This window comes from Cibotium barometz, chromosome 11, assembly GCF_041138505.1.
Source record: "Cibotium barometz isolate CiBa-2024 chromosome 11, ASM4113850v1, whole genome shotgun sequence".
Taxonomy (NCBI): domain Eukaryota; kingdom Viridiplantae; phylum Streptophyta; class Polypodiopsida; order Cyatheales; family Cibotiaceae; genus Cibotium; species Cibotium barometz.
Genome location: NC_141056.1, coordinates 18,899,777 through 18,925,100, shown reverse-complemented (window position 1 = coordinate 18,925,100; position 25,324 = coordinate 18,899,777). Strand labels below are relative to the sequence as shown.

Sequence of the window (25,324 nt, the reverse complement as noted above, 5' to 3'; positions counted from 1 at the left end):
AGGATATCCTTTGTAGCAGCAACTTGTTCTTTCTTAGGACATTCGGAGACAAAGTGGCCCATCGCACCACATTTGAAACAGTGGCCAGCAAATGTATCCCACCTCAATTCATACATTAAAGGTTGCAGCCCAGCCATATTGACACGCAAATGTGTCGGCCTAGGTCTCCCAGTATTCCACAACATGCATAGACGATTTTGGTTTCTAGATGTCATTCGAGGCACCACCAAGACATCACCGATACCTCGCATGAGACTTGGTAAAACACGCCAAAACATTGGTGGGAATTGTTTCACTTCAACCCAAACTGGGCAAGCCTGGCGCAACATATCTTGGTACTCTGCCATAGGCTTCCACGGAACCACATGAACCAACTGCCCATCCAAAAAAAGTGGCACCTGCTCCAAGACTCCCCTACGGGCTTCCGAAGTGCGAAAAAGTATTTCATAAAAGCCTCTCGGACCATCGTAAATCTCCTCAAGTGCCTCAGGCGACACCAAGCGGCCCAGCCATGCTCTAAGACGAGGCAACAATGGAATATGCCCAGTAAAGAAAAAGATAGCAGCACGATCATGAAAATCTGCTAGCTGTTGTAGCAACAAAGGAGTCTCCATGCATACATCAGCCACACCACTATTATCTACTGCAGCCATTTGCACGCTATTTGCCTTCACATATTCTTGCAGAAGCTCACCAGTGATCTGCAGCAAACGTGCAAACTCCAGAGAAGGTGCCTGAGAACTTTCCTCTGCATTCTCTCCAACATTCACCGGAGTATAGCTTGCATCAACATCAAGCCTTTGACGTTTTTGTTGCTGTGAGGCATCTGAAGCATAACCCACATCCTTCTCGATCATCTCCTCAATAAGATCCATGTTAAGGCTATTGGCAGCCATGTCGCCAACAGCAGCAGCCGTGTCATCCAAATCCATGTACAAAAGCAAAGAAAACTCGTTCTCTCAAACCCAAATTCAGCACCTGCTGCAGTGCTGGCTGGAAACTCTTCTATACCTGCAGTACTTGCTGAAACCCTACTGTACCTGCAGTACTGGCTGGAAACTCTTCTGTACCACCTGCTGAAACCCTACTGTACCTGCAAGTCACCTGCTAGAAACCCTACTGTACCTACAGTACTGGCAGCTGGAAACTCTTCTGTACCTGCAGTACTTGCTGAAACTACTGTACCTCGAAGAACCCCTACTGTACTGCAGCACCTGCTGGAAACCCTACTGAACCTGCAGTACTTGCTAGAAACCCTAGTGTACCTGCTGTATTTACAGTAATACCTCTTGTTGCAAGCAGCTCCACTGATAACGAAAGGCGGTGTGTTGTCTTCTCAAGTCCGTAGATCCCATGGCGGGATGAAACTGCCCAACACTCTCTCTCTCTCTCTCTCTCTCTCTCTCTCTCTCTCCCCGCCACCTCTCAACAGCAGCAGCAGCAGCAAGTGGGCAGCTTCTGGCCACAAGCAGCAGAGGGCTGAGCAGCGCGAACCCTAAAAAGCACAGAAAAACAGTAGCGCGAACCCTAAAATGCACAGAAAAACAGTAGCGCGAACCCTAAAAAGCCATCCCGGCCATTCTCTCCTTTCTCTCCTTTCTCTCTCTCTCTCTCTCTCTCTCTCTCTCTCACATCGAGACAGGGCAGGAGTCAGCTAACATTCACTCTCGCAGGACGCCAGGTGGAGGTGGTGACATCATACGTGTACCTAGGGGTTACCTTCTCTGCAGCAGCCACGCGCTTCACCATGGGTTCAGCAGCCGGAGCTAGACTGACACGGGGGTATGCAGCATTGGCTATGCTAGAGAGATAGTGCCACCAGGCGCATTTTCACGAGCCCCGGACGAAGGGGTGGCTATTTGACACATTAGTCACACCGGCACTGATGTATGGAGCAGTGGTATGGGCGCCAGGCCTTGCTACCCATTGGTGGACACAGATAGAGAGACCACAGGCCCTCATGATGGCACGCATGATACGCAGCAAACCGTCAGTACCTCATGACATTATCCGAGCAGAGTTTGCTCTGCGCCTCCTATGATGGTAGAGGCCATATTCCAGAGTATATGCCTGCTAGACAGATTCAGAGAGATGCCACAGGACAGATTGTCATTCAGAGCTTTTGAGGCATCTAGACAGTTGGCTGAGGCAGGAGACAGAGGATCATGGTATGCACAGGTCACACATTGGTTCACACAGCATGGCCTATCTATCACCATTCCAGTATGACAGGGATGCACCACATATCCGTCTCTCTCATAGTGAGAGGAATAGAGTATTGAGACAGAACCTATGGCAGCTCTATACACGAGAGACATGGATATCGCCTACACAGCCTCTTCCACCGAAGATGCTGTACTACAGAGATCACCTCACTGATGATGGATTTATAGAGAGGCCTAGATACATGGAGGGCTTTTTACCACACAGCTCCCGAGTAGCTATTGGTCACCTTAGAGTCTCATCACATCGATTGGAGATCGAGATTGGCAGAGCAGCACGGATCCCCCGAGAGGAGAGGGTATGCAGATTGTGCAGAGAGGAGGTGGAGAGTGAGGAGCATTATGTATGCAGATGCAGAGCATATACAACCATCAGAGAGAGATATCCCATTTTATTCAGAGAGCCACATTCCCTACGCCAGATCTTTGAGGCAGCAGACCAGCGCATACTGGGGAGATTCATTCTAGACATACAGCGTCACAGAGAGACATCATTACAGGCTCAGACAGCTCCAGAGGGGGGACGACAGACACAGATTACTACATTTTTTCAGAGATCCACCCCACTCCCAGCCCCTACACAGCGGGGAATTACTCTCCAGAGAGCAGAGACACTCAGAGCCCGCAAGAGACAGAGGACACTTGGCTTTCAGACACCACGCCTATACCAGAGGTTAATACAGTTTTCTTCTCTCTCTCTCTCTCTCTCTCTCTCTCTCTCTCTCTCTCTCTCTCTCTCCCTCCCTCCCTCCCTCCCTCCATACAGATGGATTCATACAGAGACCTAGATACATGGATGTGTACATGCCTCACAGTGCCCAAGTGGTGATTGGCCAGCTCAGAGTGTCATCACACCAGCTTGAGATTGAGGCAGGTAGGGCAGCACGGATCCCCAGAGCAGAGAGGATATGCAGACTATGCCAGGAGGAGGTTGAGAGTGAGGAACATTATGTATGCAGCTGCAGAGCATATAGTGTCATTAGAGAGAGATACACCACCATCTTCAGTGGACATCCCTCACTCCGCCAGATCATGGAGTCCGCAGACCAACGCAGATTTGGCCAGTTCTTGCTAGAGACACAGCGCCACAGAGAGACACTGCTACGGACTCATACCACAGGGAGAGGCGACAGCTCCAGCTCACTGATTTCTTCCAAAGATCTATCCCAGTGCCTACCCTGACACACGAGGGGGTTACACTTCAACGCGCTGCGGACCTCCGAGCTAGACGGAGACCGAGAGCACCAGGCTACCAAACTCCCAAACTACATCAGAGGGAGATCACAGAGATACGGGCTCGACATCAGCACCATATCCGGGAGCGGCTAGCTCACTTACACTCACACCCAGAGATCATGCTCCGAGGTATTTTTGCCTCACCATCGCCTATGTATCACATATTACACCCCCATTATGGTACTGGTTGGAGCTAGACAGATCTGCATTGCATTCTTGTATACCCTGCGCATATAGGTTGCATACTGAGCCTCTAGCAGTAGTGCTCCATCCATCACACCCCCCCACTAGCTTAGTACTTTCATAGTTTATTTCATGTTCATTTTGTCCTTTTTTTTTTCTGGACATCCAGAAGACATTGACAGTTGTACATTGATTTGTCTCATAGGTCGAGTTCGGCCTCTAGTAGACGTTAATACAGCTCTCTCTCTCTCTCTCTCTCTCTCTCTCTCTCTCTCTCTCTCTCTCTCTCTCTCTCTCTCTCTCTCTCTCTCTCTCCAGCACCTGGCACACCTATGCCACCTCTCTCTACCATGTCCTCGAGCAGCCACCTCTCCCCCATCCACCCGAACCTCGTCCCGCCCACTCTTCCTTCTTTCACCTCAACATGGTGAGAGATGCTATTGACAAGATGCAGACTGGGAGAGCAAAGGATCATGATGGACTCCTCACCAAGCATTTCTCCCATGCTAGAGACACGCTAGCCCCTTTACTGGTTCACATGTTTAACAGGGCTTTATGTGAAGGCTTCCCCGTCAGCTGGTCATCGAATACTATTGTACCTATCTGGAAAGCAGGTGACCCCATGGACCCCAACAACTATAGGACTATCATGATTGGTCACACCTTGGCCAAGATTTATGGTTCGATTTTGGAGCATGAGCTTAGTAGATGGTCCGAGGAGCAGAGACTTAGAGCACCGGGGCAGGCAGGCTTTAGGAGAGGGCACTCCACACTAGATCATATCTTTACACTACCCGGGGATCACCGAGGAGGGGAGAGCTCACAGGCAATGGATATACTGCTGCTTTGTGGATTTCCGCAAAGCTTTTGATATTGTCCCACGGGCCAGACTGATGAGGAGACTGCAGGATATGGGAGTGCCAGCAGAGATGTTGTGGGGGATCATTACACTCGAGTCAGTCATCACAGGCAGAGTACGGGCTCCAAGAGGTGAGCCGAGGACGAAGCTTTTGTTATTTGATACTCTAGTTACACCTGCACTACTGTATGGTGCCCCCATCTGGGGTCCTAGCTTATACCATAGGAGGAGACAGAGGAGAGAGCTGGACGAGACACATACAGTGGAGGTATATGATGGGTGGAAGCCGATGGAGAGGCCCCTAGTGGCAATGATCTCACGCATGATTAGGAGTAAACCATCAGTGCCACATGAGATTGTGCGGGCAGAGATGGGGGCTGCACCGATAGTGACAGAGGCTCTATTCTAGACAGTGACATACTAGCATAGGCTATGGGAGCTTCCACTTGATGATACCCCCGGCTAGCCCTAGAGTCCTCGAGACAGTTGACACTTGAGGGAGATACAGAGTGCTGGTATGCACAAGTAGGCACTTGGTTTGTTATGCTATTGAGACATGAGCTTCAGCCAAGTATGGCCTTCAATGATCCCGCTGGTAGATGGTTTGTCAAATCCCCAAAGGATCTCCTTGTAGAACGCTCCTGGTTCGAGACTCGAAACCTGCAAACAAACGAATAAACAAGAAGGGGGTGCAGGCCTTACTCACCTCCCAACCACGACAGCCGTGGGCAAGCCCACAGTCTTGGCTGTACCCACCGAGCCACGAGCTGAGCTAACTAGGTTGACGTACCGACCAATCTCTACCTCGCGACGTCCCATACCGCCATGAAGCTACCCTCGCGGGCCTCAAGATTGCTGCCGACCTCGGCTGCGTAAAGCAAGTGCACGTCTGCACTAGATCCCGGCTCCAGACCATAGAGCTCTCACAAATCACGCGAGACTCTATATGACTAATGACTAACCTTGGCCACCCTTTTATACGCTCTTGGCCGGTCATCGGGCGTCCACACTTGGGCGCCCGCCCGTCCATACTTGGGTGCCCGCCTGTTAGTCTATCCCTAACTCAGCTCGTTAATCAGCCTGCCTAGCTCCAAGCTTCCCCAAACCTCGAAGCTAGTCTTGCGTGTGTGTAGCACACGGTAGATACACACTGTGCACATGACATACTCCCCTTCCTCTAAGAGCTCACTCCTGAGCTCACAAAAAAGCCAAGGTAATCTCTCTGAAGAGTAGTCAATGTCTCCCATGTAGCGTCCTCCTCAACACGATATTTCTACTTGATCTTGTATTCCGTGATAAGCGTATTACGCAATCTTCTTTCACGAAATCCAAGAATCTTTTCAGATTCGTGTGGAACAAATGTCATGTCCTCGACATCTATGATTTCTTGAGGAGTAACTAACTGGTCTGTTCCACCCAGTACTTCCTTAAGTTTACTGACATGAAATACAGGATGAACTTTCACATGAGAAGGCAATCCAATTCATATGCAACTGAACCAATCCTTCGTGTGATACGAAATGGTCCACAGTATCTAGAAGATAATTTCGGAGATCGACCTGTCCGTAAAGTCTCGGAATCTTTCGGAACTCGCAAATACACCATCAAACTCTCTGGGTGAACGATGTCTATTAGAATAAAATCTGTCTCGGTCTTGAGCACTTCTATAGATTCCTTCGCAACTTGTAACATTTCTTGCATATCTTGCAAAAAATTACGTGCTGCTTCATGCTGAAGTCCTGAGAATCCCACTGTAACAGGTGATCTAGGATGAAAACCATACATAAGCATGAAAGGACTGAAACCTGTACTCGTATGCTTAGTACTGTTATATGCAAATTCTAAAATAGGAAGATAATCCTCCCATGGACTCTATCTTTTGGATACATATACTCGACGCATATCCTCCAAAATTTGATTCACTCTTTCTGTCTGGCCAGATTGAGGATGATCTGAGCAACTCAAATTCAAAGTTGTTTCCAACTTCTCAAAAACAAGTTTCCCAAAATCACTAGTAAACTTAGAGTCCCTATCACTGACTATGTCTTGCGGTAACCCGTACAGTCTAAACAATTGCTCGATAAACTGCCGTGCTAATTGTGTAGCTGTAATAGTCTTCCGGGTCGGTAAAAATCTAGCCATTTTTGTCAAGCGATCTACCACAACCCAAATAGAATCGTGGCCTTGATGTGTCTTGGCAATCCGGTAATAAAATCCATGGAAATACTTTCCCATTTATTACCTAGGATTTGCAAAGGATGCAACAACCCAACCTGTCTAAAGCGTTCAGCTTTATTTGCCTAACAAATTTGACACTTGAGAACATAATCTTCTACATACCCTTTCATCTTTGGCCAATAAAAAGTGAGTTTCACTAATGATAGCGTCCTGTGTACCCCAGGGTGTCCTCAGAAGGGGCGTCGTGATACTCCTTAAGAATCTAGAACCGAATGTCCGGGATCTGTGGCACACAAATTTTGTCATTACGGAATAGTAAACCATTCCGAATCATCCACTGACCTCCTGCAGCCTGAATGGTAGACTGCTCAGTCATTGAGTCTTGGTCAATCAATGAGCTCCCGTCCTGGATCTTCTGCCAAAATGGACCAAAATAACTGCAAAGCCCTCTCAATGACTGAAATAAGTCAGTAGAAATCTCGGTGAACGACAAAAGTATTCACCTCTCTAATTCGACTAAGCGCATCTGCAACACTATTCATGGACCCTTTCCGATAACGAATCTCAAAATCAAAATCTTGTATTAACTCAGCCCAACGAGCTTTCCTTCCTCTCAAATCATCCGCATCACACACATACTTGATTGACTGATGATCAGTCAATACCACAAACTTGGAACCATATAAATAATATCTCCAAACCTTGAGAGCATGAATCACAGCATAAAGCTCCTTCTCAAGGGTTGGCCAACCAGATTGAGTGTCGTCTAGCTTTTTACTTTCAAAAGCAACCGGTCTACCATCTTGAAATAGAGCAGTCCCGATGGCATAGTCACTTGCATCAGTTTCAAGAACATAAGGCCGACTAGCGGGTAATGCTAAGATAGGTGCTTCCTTGACTTTATCTTTCAAAAGTCTGAAGGCCATATCCAAATCGTTATTCCAAGTGATAGGCTGATTTGACTTACGTCCACGACCTTTCAACAAGTCGGTCATTCGGTAGTGTAAGCTGAGAGTACTCCCGCACATATTTCCGAAGAAAAACAACAAAATCGAGAAAAGAACGAAGTTGTTTCACTGTTCGTAGTATAGGCCAGTCCAGAACCTTCTGAACTCGGTCATAATCAATGCTCAATCCATCTCTAGTGATCTTGTGTCCCAAGTAAATGATTTCTGTCATAAAGAACTCACATTTACTTAATTTAGCATACAGTGGATTCTGTCTTAAAATAGATAAGACAATCGTGAGGTGTCTAACATGATCCTCAAGAGTACGACTATATATCAAAATATCATCCAAGAACACCACCACAAATTTCCCCAAATGTTCACGGAAAAGATCGTTCATCATTTGCTGGAAAGTGGCTGGAGCATTGGTTAACCCAAAAGGTAATACGAGAAACTCGTAATGGCCATACCTAGTCCGAAAGACGGTTCTTTCGACATGCCTTTCATGAATACGTATCTGGTGATAGCCAGTACGTAAATCTATCTTCGTGAAATATTTCGCTCCTGCTAACCGGTCAATCGGGTCATCCTATCTAGGGAGAAGATAACGGTTCTTAATTGTCAGCTTGTTCAATCTCTTATAATCTATACACATTCTCCAAGTGTTGTCCTTCTTTCTCCTAAGCAACACAGGTGCACCCCAAGGTGATTTACTTGGACGGATCTGGCCCATCCTCAAATAATCTTCGAGTTGTTTAGCCAACTCATCTTCCTCAGCTTGGCTCATCCTATAAGGTGGAATACTAACAGGATGAGCACCAGGGATCGAGTCAATACGATGATCTACTGCTCTTTCAGGTGGTAAACCCGATGGCAGTTCCTTAAGAAATACATCTTGAAACGAATCAAGTATCTTCTGTAATTCTTTGCTTTCAAACACACTTAATTCATTGACATCCATGGAAGGTATGAGAAATGAAGAAAGCGGAATCAATACACAATGGAAAGCGGTATACAAAGAAGAATCCATTATATTTCCAAAATCAACTGTATTTACAAGAGGTCCCTGAGAGGGATGTATACAATCACCTAAAATACTATACTGGGTGTTCCTATGCTAAAAAGAAAAAATATGACTAGACCAATCGATCTGGACTTGAAGAGTCTTAAACCACTCAATCCCTAATAACAAGTCTACATGTTCTAGGTGCATAACATAGCATTCCAGAGTATCTTTGTAGTCCTGAATCCGGATTGGTAGCATCTCCACCTTTCGATCCCATACTTGCCTTCCCGCCGCAGGTAGACATACCTCATAGGTATGATCGCTGGGTGTCGTATCAAGACCCAATTTCTGCACAAGTTTGTAGTTAACAAAATTGTGTGAGCTGCCAGGGTCTAGAAGAATGTGGATTCTATGGCCATTCACTTCTCCATAAACTCGGAGAAGATCATGCAACCCAAAAACTTTAGAGTTGAACAGACAATCAGAACATGTACTAGGGCGAGATAGTACAGTAACTGACGTACCTGTCAAAGACAACTGGTTAGCTGCCTTTGGCTTTGGTCCTGCGTTGGTCTTTGCACCCTTTTGCTTCAGGCACTCGTTACGCATGTGTCCTTTTTCTTCGCAGATAAAACAACGTCCCTCCTTCTTGAGCTTCAAAGCCTTAAGGAGTCGTTTCTTCTTCGCTGGTGTCGAACTTGAATTCTTCGAAGATTGGTCCGAAGACTTTCCTTCAGTCGTGTTAGCCATTGATGCGGAGAACTTTCTTTTGTGCTTGTTCCCCTGCTCGGTAACGGGTTTAGACTTGGAAGAGACCATTGTATCGTCATAAATACGACCTGAATGAACCTGTAAACGGTATGAGTCTGGTAAACCAGCTACGAAGAACCCCAAAAGAGTAGTGAGATCCATCTTTGTAGCTTTCATCTGCAGTCCCTAAACTTCTGGAGATAGACCTCATAAGTGAGGTGCTGCGAGGTCATGGTCAAAGCTGTAAACCGGGCAACAATATCATAATCATCCTCTTTCTTGAGGAATTCCTTCTTGAAGACGTCTTCAAATTGTGCCCAAGTTGTTGGCTTAGGGTTGAGTTCCTTCCACCAAAGCAAAGCTTTGCCTGAGAGGAAACCTGCTGCTAACTGGATCTTTTTTCCATCATCATATGGATGAAACTGAAAATGGACCTGCCACTTATGTGGCTAAGTGTCCACGATCTCCTTGGTACGCTGCTTTTGCTCGCCCCCGAACGGTTCCGGAGTAATGTTGGGGCCTACAGCAGGGGCCAAGGTATCCATACCAGAAAGAGTAGATAGAGTAGTGGTCAAGAGAGAGATGGAGTTCTGCAAAGCCTGCATCTGGGCGGCGATTTGTGCCTGACGTTCCGAAGAAGAAGCTTCGAGAGCAACTTTGAACTCTTGGAAATCTGATTTGGACACATAATCGTCAAAAAGATCGGCATCGGTATCTTCCGTAGCCTTCGCGTTCGACAAGGGGCTCCAACTCGGATTCTTGGGTCGACATCTTGAAGAGGGCAAGTGGAGAGAAATTTCGATCTTTGCACAATAAAAGTGCGAGAGAACTTGAGAGCTTGAGAGCTTGAAAACTTGAAAGCCACTTAAGGGGTTTATATAACCTTCCCCAAAAGCAACTTGGCTTTTGCTTTTGTGTTTTATATATATATATATATATATATTCTGTTTTCTTTTTTAAAAAAACACTTTTAAACCTTAGGGGACCTTTAAACTCTTTAAAAAAAAGTTTAATCTTTTAAAAAAACGAAAGCAACGAATTTGGCGTGAATGCTTTTTCTGGGTTTTTTTTTTTCTAGAATTAGCGTTTCCAACACCTGCGTGGCTGCCGTCGCCCACCTGCTGTGCTGTCGCCTGCGTTTCTACAGGCGCCTGCGTTCGCTAAGGTGGCCTACGCCGGCCTGTGCGCCAGCCTACGCCTGGGCTTGGCCACCTGCGCAAGTCTGGCCGCCTGCCTACGTAGGCCTAGGCGCCTGCCTACGTAGACCTAGGCGCCTGCCAACATGGCCGCCTACATAGGCCTGGCCGCTTGCGTAGGCCCAGCTGCTTACACGCCTGCGCCTACTGCTTCCGGTAGCCCACGACCAGCACGCCAACGATCCCCATCGTTCGCATCTCTCGCTCGCTCTCTCTCTCTCGCGTTCAACCAAAAAGCGAACATGCTTCTTTTTTTTTTCTATTTTCTCACACGACTTGTTCAGGCAACTACACAAGCATCTTCATCCTTCTTCTTGCAAAGCAAAACAACCCTACCATCTACCTAGACCCTCATCACGCGTTTCTTTGATGAAAAAGCAACATACTAATCTGAAAAACAGTAGTATGCATAGAAAAAACAGCAAGCTTCTTGAACACATACAATGATTGTCAACCGCATCAAAAACATTCTTTTTGATGGTTTGCACCCAAGGCAATATGGCTTTGTGCCACACCGACAAATCATGGATAACATTGCAAATGCTTATGTAGGTATTGAGTATGCTAAATATACAAACCAAGATGTGCTTATCATGCAAATTGATATTGAAAAGGCTTTTGATACAATCCATTGGGATTTTGTAGCCTTGGTCATGGAAAGGATGGGGTTTGGCAATAAAATGAAGAATGTCATCTACTGGCTTTATGAGGATGGCCAAGCACAATGCATCATCGAGAATGATCTATCTATGCCCTCGAAGATGGGTCGTTCTGTGAGACAGGGCTGTCCACTTAGTGCTCTTCTTTCTTCTATTGCAACGCACCCAATGCTATTATACATAGATAAGTTGGTAGAGAATGACAGCTTACATGGCATCACCATACCTAGAGGAAGACACTCTGTCAGTCAGGCGTATGCCGATGACTCCTTCCCCAAAAACATGCCAACAAATCTTCAGAATATCATGGATGCCTTGCATCTATATGGATTGGCTGCAGGCCTTTTTGTGAATTTTCAGAAATCCAAGCTCTTGCCCCTGAACTACTCTGACTAGCGTAGTGTTCTATGGCCAGGACAGATTTTCCCACCCACAGAAATTGTAAGACACTTGGGATATCCTATTGGTTGGCATGTTTCCCTTAAGCAAGAAAGGCAATGGGTGCTCCAGAAACTCAAACAGAAACTCGACTACTGGAAGCTATCTATGTGGCCCTTGCATGTGCGTTTGAGAATTGTACAATCCATTCTCATTGCGTATGACAAAATCAAATTTGGATGTGTTTATGTCAAAGACCTCAGATTGTCTTTGGCGCACAAGTACGGATCGAAAACCTCTCTGTCTTCTCAAAAAGGAATTGGTTTGCACTCCAAAGATGCATGGTGGACTCAACATACTTGATATTCATATGCATCTCATTGCTTGAAAAAGCACCCTTATATTGGAATTTCTACGTCAACGACAACCTTGGGCCATCATGCTTTCTCACTTGGTGACGGTCATGCAAACCAAAGCTTTTGAGCATTGCAGTGGGCCAATTGCGGGTGTCATCACACCGCCTGAGGATAGAGACAAGGAGAGCCATGCAGATACCTCGTGATGAGAGGATATGCACTATGTGCCAGCGGGAGATTGAGTCAAAGGAGCACTTCATATGCAGGTGCACTGTATATTATGAAATTTGAGGGAGATTCCACTGTCTCTTCAGAGAGGGTGGGCATACAAAAGCATAATCAAGAATTCCTGATCAATACTTACATGGTCTGGATGTGCATAAAGATTTCCGATAAGTTCTTTCAGGTTAAGTAAAGAGAATCCACCATTCGGCCTTTGTCACACACGTTCATCTCGAACAAGAAGCGCTGGAAGCCATTCAACATGCTAAATCTGATGGCAAAGTGGTATTTGAATTTGCCCATGTTTCCATGTCTTTCAATTCATGGATGGCCACTCTGTGTTAAGGCTGGCATTAGGATAAAGGTTAGGGTTACGGTTATGGTTATCTTCTTTAATTCTTGCAGCCAGAATCTGGTTGGAAAATGTGATTTCAGTAGAGGTTTGGACCCTTATCCAGGATCATGGATTACCCAGATCAGCAGTGCTTACGTCTCTTCCTACTAGAGCTTCATCTCCAAGACTCACTGATTAGGGAGTCAAGACCCCGTGGGAGACATCCACCCCGCCTCAGGCAACCATCACTCAGTTCTTCGGACCACAAGAGGACACCACACCAGCCATGGATGACATACCCACAGCCTCATCGAGCCACACATTCTCGAGTGCCCGACCCCCCACCAGACCCCACTCCGGTGTGACTCTAAACCGGGCCACGGCACTACAGCGAGCCCGACATCCCAGACTCCCTGGATCTCGCCAGAAACACAGACATCAGCCCAGCTTGAGGAGATCTTGTAGAGGCACAGAGCCACCTTCCCACACCCAGCGGATCTCTGCAGAGCCTTCTACAGGCTAATGATGGCCCCCTTCTCCTATCGGGGGGTTAGCTCCATAGGTTGTATGATGATGATGGTCCCACTTTGTATCATATGGCTCGGATTTGACATTCCCAGCTCATAGCTCTAGTCTTTGTTTTCCCATGTTGCATGCCATGCAGAGAGTGATCAGCCAGATAAGGTATCTTCTCATCACCTTAGAATCGAGTCTAGCAGAGCCGAGGACATCCCATGAGATGCACTTATATGATGTTGCATATGCACCGCCGGTGAGGTGGGGGAGGAGGAGCACCATTTGTTCAGATGCCTACCCTAGTATGAGATCCAAAGGAGATTTCATTCTCTCTTCCGCAACAAATTCGGCCCCTCTCACATGTTATGCAGTATGAGGACCAGAGATGTTTAGGCATGTATTTATATACTGGAGCTTTGCTGTCTCACAGAGAGGTCATGCTAAGGCAGCACTGCGAGAGACAGAGTTAGTGGGGTGCCTCCCAGACCTCCATCAATGATTTCTTTGGGACACAGCCACCGACTATAGTGGCCCAACAAGAGTGACTCATAAACCAAAGTGCCCTCAATGGGCTCAATGCATCTAGCCTTCCAAATGTGCTAGGTTGCAATACTAGCAATAATCTCCCATGCACTATCCAACCTCTGTGCATGCGGGACGTATCTTGACTTTGGCATGTCCTAAAGATGGCACTGCTGAGCAACTCCTTGACTGATCATAATGACTAGATCTCTGCCATTCGTCTCCTACCTGAGCTATGGGTATGGTGCACATGCGTGTGTGCATGAGCGCTTGTGTGTGTGCTCGGTGAAAATGTGAATATGTGGAGCGTGCGTGCATGTGCAAATATGTGTGCACGTGCATGTGAATATGTGCACCCGTGCATGTGCTATGGGCCCAACTGTGTGAACCAAATCATAGCACCAAAAGAAATGTAAGCATCCTTCCAAGGAGATGTCCTATCGCAATATCCTCTGCACTTCCCTGCACTCCCATAAGCAATGGTAGACTGTCTCTAAAGCTCCTGCACATCTCAGGCATGTTGGGCTAAAACCGACGACTGATCTCCACTGGTTGGTGGTGAGGCTACCAAGTATAGAAAGCCAAATAAAGGAGGACATCTATGTTTTCCTATAAGTTTGCCACAACCTTCTCCAAAAAGTCCTCTGAATGTCAAGTGTAATACCATAAGCCTCCCAATGAGGTCTAAGAGTAGGGACTCTCTGAATGTGTCCCGAGACAAGATGCTTGGTGTTCTGCACAGAATAACTAAAGAAAGGCGTTCTTCTCATCGAGTTGGTGCCATCCCTCCACACCCATATACAAGGGTCCCAATGCAAATATTTGGTAGGGCATCCGCCATACAACTAGAGGCTCCAAGCATTTGTGATCATGCCTAGGGTAGGATCAACATAAAAGTGCTTCTGTGCTCTACCAAAACTCTCAGAGGACGTACCACCAGGCCCTCGGTGATATCCTGCACGTCACCTCTCTCCAAATACCATCCATCCTATACAGAGAAAAACATTAGTGCATCATCCTCCACCGGCGTTGGGAGGCCCATACCTTGTAGAGGTACACCTGTCCCCTGAGAAAATTCCAAACCACAAGTGATGAAGCCCTTCCAAGAAGGTCCCTGTGATCCAATGGTTGGGTATGGCAACATCAATCTGCACAATCCTCTGATTAGTGCCCTTGAAATGCTACGTAGCTGATCCTCCATGAGGCTTTTAAGCCTCTTCCAATCCAGCACTGTGGGGAAGAGTCTCACAGCCAGCCCACTAAATATGCATAGCTGCCCCAAGAGGTCTACCATGCTCATCCAAGATCAAATCATTCCACATAATGGGCTATTTGTTAGCCTCCTCAGTTGACCAACGCAGAGGTATGAACCTTCTCACGCAATCCCAAGCCCGAAGAAGGGATCTAACCGAAGGAGAGGATGGTCCTCTCTAGGGCCAATGCAACTCTCTGTCAAGGGTTAGGATTGTCACATGACTTCCAAATCTCTCTAACCTCATGTGAAATCTCTGGATCAAGATAGAGAGAATCAAGGCTGGGATGCCATCTGAGTCACTGGCTCGCTCAGAGACAAAACAACTAGGCAATGATCTTACTTGGTGGTGCCAAGCATGATAGCAATGGTGCCTCCCCTATCCAAAGCCCAATCATCCACATAAAAACGTACCCAATCATGCAAAGATACATCCATCCCTGCTTTTGCGGTTATGCCAAGAGTAAGATAAAGAGTTACGCCTCCTCTGGAAGTCATCCTCTATCCAACAGTCCCTACCATAAAAGGAGAGCACGAATCTCTCCCATGTGGCTCTCTCCAAGGGGTGTGTTCTACCCTCACGGCCACCCTTTTTGTCAGAGGGCTGCTCAACCATGTTGAAATCCCCTCCAACCATCCAATGATCTACCTGGGCGAGGAGGTTTGTGATGGTGTCCAAAAAGGCCACCCTGTCACTTGTCATATTAGGTGCATAAATATTCAAGATGCCCAATTTCTGACCCTCATGCATGACCATAATCTATTGCGCTCTAACACCATGTCCAATAACATGAGGCATAAGTGACATTGCAATACACCCCCTTCCCATCTTCCTAGGACCAACAAGTGTAGCAAGAAAGAATCTTACTAGTTTTACCACATTGGTGCCTATCCAATTTGTGCTCCTGCAAAACGAGCACATCCATGGCTCCACCTGTGAGATAGCACGATGGAGCTTGTCCTTCACAAGGTGCTTCCTAGCGGGTGGAAAGCCCTCCAAGGCCCTGCACATTCCATGAGACAATCCCCAGACCTAAGCAAACGCTTATCCAGTGTCTATGCCCACCTCTCATAATGTTGAAGGAGGGGGTAATCACTCTGCACAGTCTTTGCATATGTGCGCAGTACAGGAGCACAGTACATGAGCACCTTGCAAGGCATCGTGATCACATACAGCATGTTGTACATCCTGCAAAGCCTCACGAGAGAGCATGTCTTGGTGTGCACCTACATAATCCCCCATGCCATTTACATTTTGCATATTGTCCAACCCCAACAAGGAGGACTCAGCAAAATTATTCTAGCATGATGCATCATCCTTCTGCGAATATGACTCAACAGCCACATCACTCTGACCCAATACATCTTATCATTCTGCAATTGTGTGTGGGTGATGCATGATCCCGTGTCCCAGCATTCTTACCACGAGGGCGGTAATGAGAGAAGACTCGCTACCCCCGGCGGAACATGAGAGACAACTCGCTACTCCTGGCAGAAAACTCGCCGAGACAGTGCCTTAGGCTATGTCGCTAGAGAGGTACGTTTGCTGCCTTCTCCTACGACCCCTAGCCTTAGGGAAATCCCTAGCAAAGTGCCCGTGTGGGTGACAGACCTGGCGTTTGTCAGGCCTACCTACAATCTCCATGCATTCCATGATGAGATATGCCATGGACATTATTGTATCACTTTGGTCTCATACGAGAGGTGTGACACTCGACAGAGCCATTGAGTTATGCACAGCTCGACGCCCCAGACCCCATGGCCCTCGCCCACGGCCACGCCACCACAGAAAGATCCGGGCCATCATCTCCCATCATCGCAGGACCTTCTCGCGCCAGCTCAGTTTTACCACCTTGAGCACCATGTCACAGTGGCCCATGAGGGATGTATTAGGGTGATATGAGAGCTCTCTGCCCATATACCTAGATCAGATTTTAAAGTTCTAGATTTTTTGTTATCTTTCTTTATTACTATTTTGTACCCAGGATGATGTACCTCATGGATATGATGTAACCTTTTGGTCTCATAGGTCATTTTGGCTTTTTGAAGACGTTAATACAACTCTCTCTCTCTCTCTCTCTCTCTCTCTCTCTCTCTCTCTGTGCTGCTGTTGTTTCAGGAAGGGGGGGAGGGGGGGATCACAAGGACACAAATAAATCACATTAGCTTCATAATAAATGGAGGCAGCTATGGTGAAGAGGAGACAAACCTGAATGTTCTCTTTGTGATGTGGGCAAACCGAATGCACAGGTGCTTCGTGACCTTCAAAAGTGTATAGCTTCCGGCCAGAGGCTGCCTCCCAAACCTACAAGAAGAACCTATTGATGTTAAAGATTCGAAACACAAAATGCCAGCTCACACATGCCCAAAACAATGCAGATACAAAAACCAATCAAACCTTGATTATCTTGTCATCCCCACAAGTGATGACACAAAGTTGCTTGTTGGGATGAGAAAAGGCCAAGTCGTTAACACCTCCAACATGTGCATCGATCTGTCAAAGCACCAGAATTAAACCTAAGAGCATTGCTAAAACAGCTAAAAGTCCTTTCTGAATTTAAAAAACACCTAAAAGTATTTTAAATTATAAATATCATATAGCCAGTGTTATGCTCCTAATTAAGGGAAGATACACACCTCCAAGTGTAACCGTGGCTCACTTCCACCTGTATACTGGTAAATCTGAACCATATGCTTTGAAAAGGCGACCCCTGTGTATTCATGAATCAACAATGCTAAGACAAGCCATCACAAGCTTCAAGAGCTTATCTTGTATTTGAGTGTTGTAAAAGAAACCTTACCTAATAAATTTCCATCTGGGCTCCACATTGTTCGATTCACAAAGACAACTGGATCTTTGACTAGTGCAGCCTAGATCCATAACACACATCCACAACCGTTAATTACTGTCCCTTAGTCTAAGCCTTCTTAAGCATCACAGCAAATTTAATTCAATTGAAAAAACATGGTTCAACACAAAATACCTGCAATGCCATAGAGCACGCCGATAAATCCCATACTTTGAAAGTCCTTGATGCCAGCCTTTCACGAGTTGAAACTTCCCATATTGCAATGTCTCCAACGTTGGTGCCAACTGAACGCAAGTTCCAGGGAACAGACATTTGCAAATTTCAGCCTTTTACTTTTCATTCTCATATTGAGTAAAGCAAATATTCCACAAAAGAAAGAAGGGGGGGGATGAAGGAGGGAAAAGGGGGGCAGAGGGGAGAGAGAGGAGGAGGAGGATGTTGTTAAGGGGTTTTCCAGGACCTATATGGTGTTGTGTGCGCATGTTAATCGCTGTCTTATAACGTCATGTTTTATTAACTGAAAGTGTTTGATCAATCCCTTCCACTAGACTCTCTGACAATATATTCAGCACCTAAAAATAGCCCATTACCCCCCTCATTGGTGCATTCATTCCTCTCATCCCTTAGACCACTTGAAGCAAAAAAAGCCAATAGCAAGCAGCCTAGATCCAGCCCAAATCAGCCAGCGAAAATGGAGCATGATTCAGGCTTGCAAATTCAGGTAAGAGTACCTGTTGGTTTTGAAGGAGAATATTAAATGGTGCTCAGTTCCCGACTTTGATTTGCACAAAGAGCACAGTAAGGTGGTGTTATTCAGCTTTGCACTTACCTCTCATATCAGTATATTCCACAAAAGGAAAAAGGACACTTTTGTTTTTGGCGCACTGGGGGGGGGGAGAGAGAGAGAGAGAGAGCTTCTAGACCGTGAGTTTACACAAAAAATGTTGTGCTTTTGCTGTTGCTTGTATTTACCTACAAAGCGTTACTGCAGCACAACCACCCAAAACATAAGCAGAGGATGGCCTGAGCAACATACATAAACCACAGACAGGGCTGCTGGCTAGCTCACCACCCAACCACAGCTTCATCCAGAGCACCACCAAGCCTGAGGCCAAACCTACACAGACCACACGCATCCACCAAACCATAGTTGTTACGAGGTGCGCCTCTAACTGTTCGGGGCGTTCGAGGCATCCGAGGCATCCGAGGCATCTGGGCATAGTTGTTTTTTTTTTTACCGTTTCTGGATTCTGCCTGTTTCTGACCGTTTGGGATTTGCCCGTTTCTGACCGTTTTCATCCGTTTGAGTCTCTAGAGTCTAGACAGGGGCTATAAGGGCCCGTCTAAGCTCTCAAGACACACACTCTCTCTCTCTCTCTCTCTCTCTCTCTCTCTCTCTCGTCTCTCCCTCTCTCATACACACTCTCTCTCTCCCTTTCTTAAGGCTTAAACCTTGCTCAAGGCAACCCCTCTCACACACTCTCTCACTCTCTCTCACTCTCTCTCCCTCTCTCATACACACCCAGGTGACACCCTTTCTCTCTCTCTCTCTCTAATAATCTATCTATCTATCACTATCTATATATATATCTATCATTTATATATACAATATATATAATATAAATAATATAACAGACACCTCTAACACGCCTCTAACGTCTCTAAAAAATACGAGTCTTTCGAGGTGCGTACCATACCCGCCTCGTACCAAACGCCTCTAACAACCTTGCACCAAACCCCCATGTCTCGAGACACCCAAGCCCACCTTCCAAGTGTGTGGCTAACACCTGATCTTCTAGGAATCCTCCGTCTCTACCCAATTATAGGAATCCACTCACCTATATAAGCTTTGAGTCAGTAATAAAGAACCAACAAAGAATTATTCTATGTCACTTTACAATGACCTAGCCTCATTAAGGTAGCCAGCATAGTTATGTCCTCTAGGCACACAACACAATAATCTTCCAACCTGTATCAACTGCTCCCTGCAGTTGCCTAAAGGGTGTCTAGGGAGGAACATTCAAGGGGACCATCTGTACCATGGTCTGTCAGCATGTACAGATGGTGACATGTGAACAGTGAGATAGTCCTAATAATGGACATAAGCAAAGAAATCCTCTGCCACACCCTTTGAGGCTCTCTACAGCCCGCAATGCTATGTGGACTCTACCGGTGAACCTAGGACAATCAGATGGGGAGCCTGTTACGGCTCTCCAGGTAAACTCTCCATAAGCAACAAGGCAGAATAAAAGAAAAAATTCCTGCTTGTAACAGAATACCATAATCTCCTCCCAGAAAAAATGTGTATAGCTCTAGAGATATGATGATTCTCCTCCCAGGTCTGTTGGAAGTACTGAGGTGAATCGGGTGGCCATTTTTTATCGTATAGTCAAAAAAGGGAATAATCCGGAAGGGTCTCTGTGCATCAGCTCACATCCAACCTCTCGTGGATCCCACTGCAAATCTTTGATGAGGCATCCCCAGAGTCAGCATTGCATGATTATAACGATATTGGACAAATGGTCAACAAACCAATGTTTCCCATATTGGGCAAGAATCCTGACTGGAAGAAGCTCTGCATCGACAATGCATTGCACCATCCCTATGCAAACCTCAACCAAAAGGCAATGATTTACTACAGCTGGTGACCAAAAATTTTCCAAACCAACAACTCAAATATTCCGCCTTCAAAGCTCCAGTTATTACAACGCCAAAAAAATTCAAGGTAACTTTCATATAGGAAAAACAAAATTAGATCTTGACACCAAACTTATAAACAAAGAGTTTTCTTACAACAGATGAATCCCTACTGGTATGCCATGCAATGTTTTTCCAGCCCTGCGGCAAGTCCCACAGTACCTGTGGACCCCTACGTGGGTACTTGGTCATTGTCACGACCAGATAGGGGTCTCCCAGGGTAATTGCCTTAAGGGAGTGGAAATAAGCGGATGTATATCTGTCGAAACTAGTGACAAAAGCGTTTGGCCTTTTGAGTTTAACGGGGCATATCAGTGCCTAGTTGATCCCACCTCTAAAAACAAAACCAAAAATCTTGCAACTAACCAAGGAGAAGGGTCTGCTGCAAGGGATGGAAATCCATGCTCATGACATTAGAACCCTGGTTCAAGGTTCTAGCAACTGCTTTGGGAAGATCCTCTGAAGAATACACTGCCTGTGATAGACTTGAAACTGGGTATGTGATCTGTGTCCAAAACAAAACAAAAAATGTTTGTAATTCAAGCATTGCCAATACAAATTGTGTTAAACTTCTTTGGAATGTAGATGCATCTAGGATAGGTTTCTTCATATTAACTTCACAAACATACGTTGAGGATGTACTGACAATCATGCCCATTCAAGCCACCACCCATCCCACGGGCAGGTTATATGTGCAAGCTTATGGCCAAGTCTGCCCGTCGGTGGGATGGGAAGAAATGCATCCATCCCAACAGTGAGTTGAGGATGGACATGCAATCTTGCCCGTCCAAGCCCCTGCCCATCTGTGCGTGTAAGCAGGCTAATTATTACCTCATCTATTGGCTGTCCGGCTGCCCTTGCACGCTTCAAAAGATGTTCAGAATCAGCAGATTGATAGTCCAAACCGGATGCACTGCCAGGAGGTGTTCTTGGGCGCTTCAGCAAAGCACCTGTTGGACACAATCTACCACATTGATTGATCCAAATACTCTTTAAAACCAATACAATAATGCTTACACATGAACTCATTTTACCTGGATTGGGAGCTGTTGTCACACCAACTGGTCCTGCAGCAAGACCTGCATGAGGAGGAGCAGGTGGATTCACCATCCACCCAGCTAATGGGCTGGCAGAGGATGCAGCTGCTGGAGGAAAGGGCTGCCAGCAACAAATACATTAAAACAGTCAAAAATACCATTCACTTTGTTGTATGCAACATGCCAGAGACCCATCTTGTCCATATGATTCCTAGTAATTTTAGCACTTGAAAAATACCCCATGAGCTCCGAGTGGAGGGAAGGCTCCTGGTTTTGCATTTGCTATCCCCGTGACAAGAGGATTGTTGACTGGAGGTGGTGCACGGGCACCATTTGAAGGCCCACATGAATGGTCAGTAAAAAGTGTTTTTATATCTGGGTTCGGTCGAGGGTTTTTGCACAACTGGTGTTGCCAATTCAAACTGTAACATGATGCAGAGATAAGTTTTGTCCCTAATCTAAGCATTGCTCATGACAAGTTAAATGAGTTTAATTTGTGCTAGGCAGCTGAACAGCAACATGTTCCTTGAGAAACATTTACCTTTGATTGATTAGGGTTCTCAATCTTGATGCCTTTAGACCTGGAAAAGCCAGCTTATCTCGAAAAAGAGGATTGGCTTCAATCAGCTTTTTCAGTTCTAACAGCATGATGTTTCTAGCTGTCTTTGTATCACCATACTTTGACAGCTGGTCATTCTCCCTGCAGTCATACCAAGCAAAGCCAGTAGCCCAGAAAGAACAATTAAAAGCCATGGAAGAGGAGCTATTTATGTTAGAACAAAAAAAGGATCACAAAGATCAAAGGCCTGGAAGCTTCACTTCTCTCAAAACATGCAGAGCGTGATAGAAAATTTATCTGCACACATGCACACACATGTACATATACACTTGTGTGTGCATATATACATATAGATATATGTCTATATATATACATACATATAGCATGTGAGTGTAAGATCTCCTGTCAGTATAAGATCAAAATTTAATATCCCTACTGTAAGTGAAATACACTGAAGCTAATAAACCATACACCTCCGGTGAATGTAAAGAATAAGCAGACCCACTAAATAAACTCTCACTTGTGCATTCGAGTGATATCAAATGCACAAAGGTTTTTTGAGTTTTTTAGTTGAAATAAGTGTTGAAATCATGCCTGAAATTGTCCAACGTCAAAAGCTGTGTTATTTCCTTGAACAAATCCTCATTGAAAGCCGAGAACGCTCTGAGATCCTTTACCAGAATTTCCACTGCCTTGGCTCGATCTTGTCTGTATAATCAAGAAACAAATACATCAATCCAACTGACCCCCACCTTAAACGTCACAAAAGGAGGGGTATAGCCCCTTGTACACAACATAAAAGGAAAAGGCATATCTAGACATTTTAAAGCATAGATACGCCCCCACCATGTATAAAGGTTGTGAATCCATATTTATAAGAATCCCCTAGTGTGCAGTGTTCAACAATCATAGTGAGTGCTCAGCAACATGACTAGGTAAAACTAAGGCCCAGGTCATGGCAAAGACTACAAACTTATCCAGAGCTTCGAGATACTTCTGTTTCCGGATCTCGAAAAATATCTTCATGGAGTAGCGGTTATCATCCACTTTAGTGAAGCCAGAAAGGTAGCGTTCTACTTCATCCCACTCTCCAGCCTGTGCTTGCTCTTCAAAATATTTCATGTTAAAAAAGAAGCCAGATTCTTGCTCGAGCCTGAGACAACCAATCAATCACATGAGCTGGTACTTAGTGGCAACAGACAGCAGAATGTTGATTCTAAATATTATATTATAGGTACCAAGATTAAACCCACCCCCCCTTCTGGGCTGCAAAGTTCAAAAGCCACACGGGAAAGGGCCCTCCAACTAACAAGAATAAACACAGAAAAATTACAAGCTTACTTGTGTACAGTCTCCTTGAATTTTTCCTCATCAAGAAACTGCAGGATGAGAAAGACAAGCTCTCTGCTGAGGGATGACATGACAGTGGTGGCGTGGTGGCGATGGATCACCACCTACTACAGAAATTAGAGTGGACATTGCAGAAAAAGGCAGAATTGTGAATACTAAAAATAAATACTGCAAGGAAAAGATAAATTTACAAATACAAATAGCAATATTGCAAGACAAGGCAAAGGATTCATTTGCAAAATGGCCCTAGGATACTCATCGACCAAGTTCAAAGTCACCCAGAAAATAAAAGCTAGGCCTTTCAAGACATTTCAAATGTAGGATCAGCTGGCACATGCAAGGAAACCAACATGCTGAATTACGCCCAGATCGACCAATTCACATGCATGAGCTCCATGTTATTTGCAATAGATGATGAAGATGGTAAAGTGTCTAACCTTCCTCACGAAGCCCCAGGTTCTCACACATGTGCCATGCACATACGCACTCTCTTGCGCACACACATACATAAACAAATTCACACATGCAGAAACACATACATATCCTACGCTTACACACACACACCTCCCCCCCCCCCTCCCAAAAAAAAAAAAAGAACAAACACACTCACTCACTACCTACAGACCTCACTTGATTATCAGAAAAGAAGATGCAAAACGAGCCACATAGGAGGTAGAACAGGAAGCCCAAAATCTCAAATCATCCACAAAATGCAAAGCAAGCAAGGCCTTGAACCCAAATGCAAAATCTGCAACAAAGAAGGGAAAGCAGGCATGCCAGAGCACCTCCAATATGCAAAATGGAAAGAAAAGAAAGTAAGCCCAAAACGTTAAAGCACAACAGATTGGCCAGTACAAAACACCTGAAACCGCCCAGAAGCGGTTTGGTGGTGTTTTGGGCAATCCAAATGCGAAATCGGGGACAGAGCAAGCGCTCGCAAGCGGTTTTGTAGACTTTCGTACAATTCAGATGCAAAATTGTACACAAGGCAAGTGCCCAGAAGCGGTTTGGTGGTTTTTGACCCAATTTAGATGCAATTTCGTGCACAGGCAAGCGTCCAGAGGCGGTTTTTTAACCCAATTTTGATGCTAAATCTTACACAAGGCAAGCGCCCAGAGGCGGTTTTGGTGGTTTTGGGAGCAGATTGTGGAATCGAAGACTCCTGGAGGCGACAAAAAGCCACAAATTTTTTAAAAATGGCGAGGAAAGCAGAAAAGCATACCTGTGCAGAGGACCCGGGGGGAGGAGGGGAGGAGGGGGAGGCGCGTGGTAGTCAGCCTGTCTTGGAGAAAACCTGGTGAAAATTTGTGTGCAGAGGAAGGTCTCCGTGTTTCTTTGCTTTTGGCCCTTTTGTGCCTGTGTGGGTTGCAACTTGCAAAGTTGCACCTTTGCAACGACAACACCTAAGGAGTAGAAAATGCTTTGCTGCTTATCTCAATTCTGGCCCTGGGCCTGCTGTGCTCTTGAAAAAGGCCGATGATAAGCCGACGGCCGTATCACTCGGACAGTTTGCTTCCATAAGGGGGATAAGCGCAGGGCCTTATCAGATGCCAGTTTTCAAAAATTTTGTAGCCTCGGACGAATGATCAGGATACGCTATCTAATTCTCTCCTTTTTTTTTTCTCGCCCATTTTGGTCGGGACGGGTAGACAGGTGGACCAGTAAAGTAGCACGAGAGTTGGACACTATTAATGATAAAGAGCAAGAAAAAAAGTACAGGCATCATGCATGTGTAAAGTTGCCAAAGTTCAAATCACTTCTGACTTGGCTGACATGGCACATTCTTGGATCTAGACTCTAAGCCTAGTCAGCACACACACACACACACACACACACATATATATATATATATATATTATATACCATCAAATGATCAATAGTACTATTGCTAATATAACTCCTTATCACTTATAACTTAGAAGTTATGTTCTACTTTCCAAGCTATGGTCCTCACTCCCTCGCCGGTTCACGTGGGTGCGGCCGCCCTCAAGGTTTGACTTGGCCCACATTGATGTCCAGTAATTTGTTCAAACTACAAGCATCATGCATGTGTAA

At 45.7% G+C, this 25,324-nt stretch overlaps 1 protein-coding gene across 2 annotated transcripts in view; it reads right to left on the bottom strand.

The window, feature by feature from the left end:
- Nucleotides 1-24,908, bottom strand: part of LOC147633866 (protein TPR3-like) — a 79,666-nt gene extending 54,758 nt beyond the window's left edge. Inside the window, exons 1-14 of one of the 2 annotated variants that reach the window (XM_086804908.1) lie at nt 24,492-24,908; nt 23,261-23,376; nt 22,893-23,072; nt 22,514-22,627; nt 21,902-22,060; nt 21,599-21,782; nt 21,358-21,481; nt 21,155-21,273; nt 20,690-20,828; nt 17,801-17,910; nt 17,618-17,687; nt 17,454-17,527; nt 17,215-17,310; nt 17,026-17,121 (exon numbers count right to left, since the gene is read on the bottom strand). In XM_086804908.1, coding sequence (XP_086661034.1) covers nt 17,026-17,121; nt 17,215-17,310; nt 17,454-17,527; nt 17,618-17,687; nt 17,801-17,910; nt 20,690-20,828; nt 21,155-21,273; nt 21,358-21,481; nt 21,599-21,782; nt 21,902-22,060; nt 22,514-22,627; nt 22,893-23,072; nt 23,261-23,340 — 1,545 coding nt within the window. In that variant the 5' untranslated portion in view covers nt 23,341-23,376; nt 24,492-24,908. The remainder of the gene's footprint in view (nt 1-17,025; nt 17,122-17,214; nt 17,311-17,453; nt 17,528-17,617; nt 17,688-17,800; nt 17,911-20,689; nt 20,829-21,154; nt 21,274-21,357; nt 21,482-21,598; nt 21,783-21,901; nt 22,061-22,513; nt 22,628-22,892; nt 23,073-23,260; nt 23,377-24,491) is intronic. The other variant, XM_086804909.1, reaches the window with a different exon arrangement.
- Between the last annotated feature and the right edge of the window lie 416 nt (nt 24,909-25,324).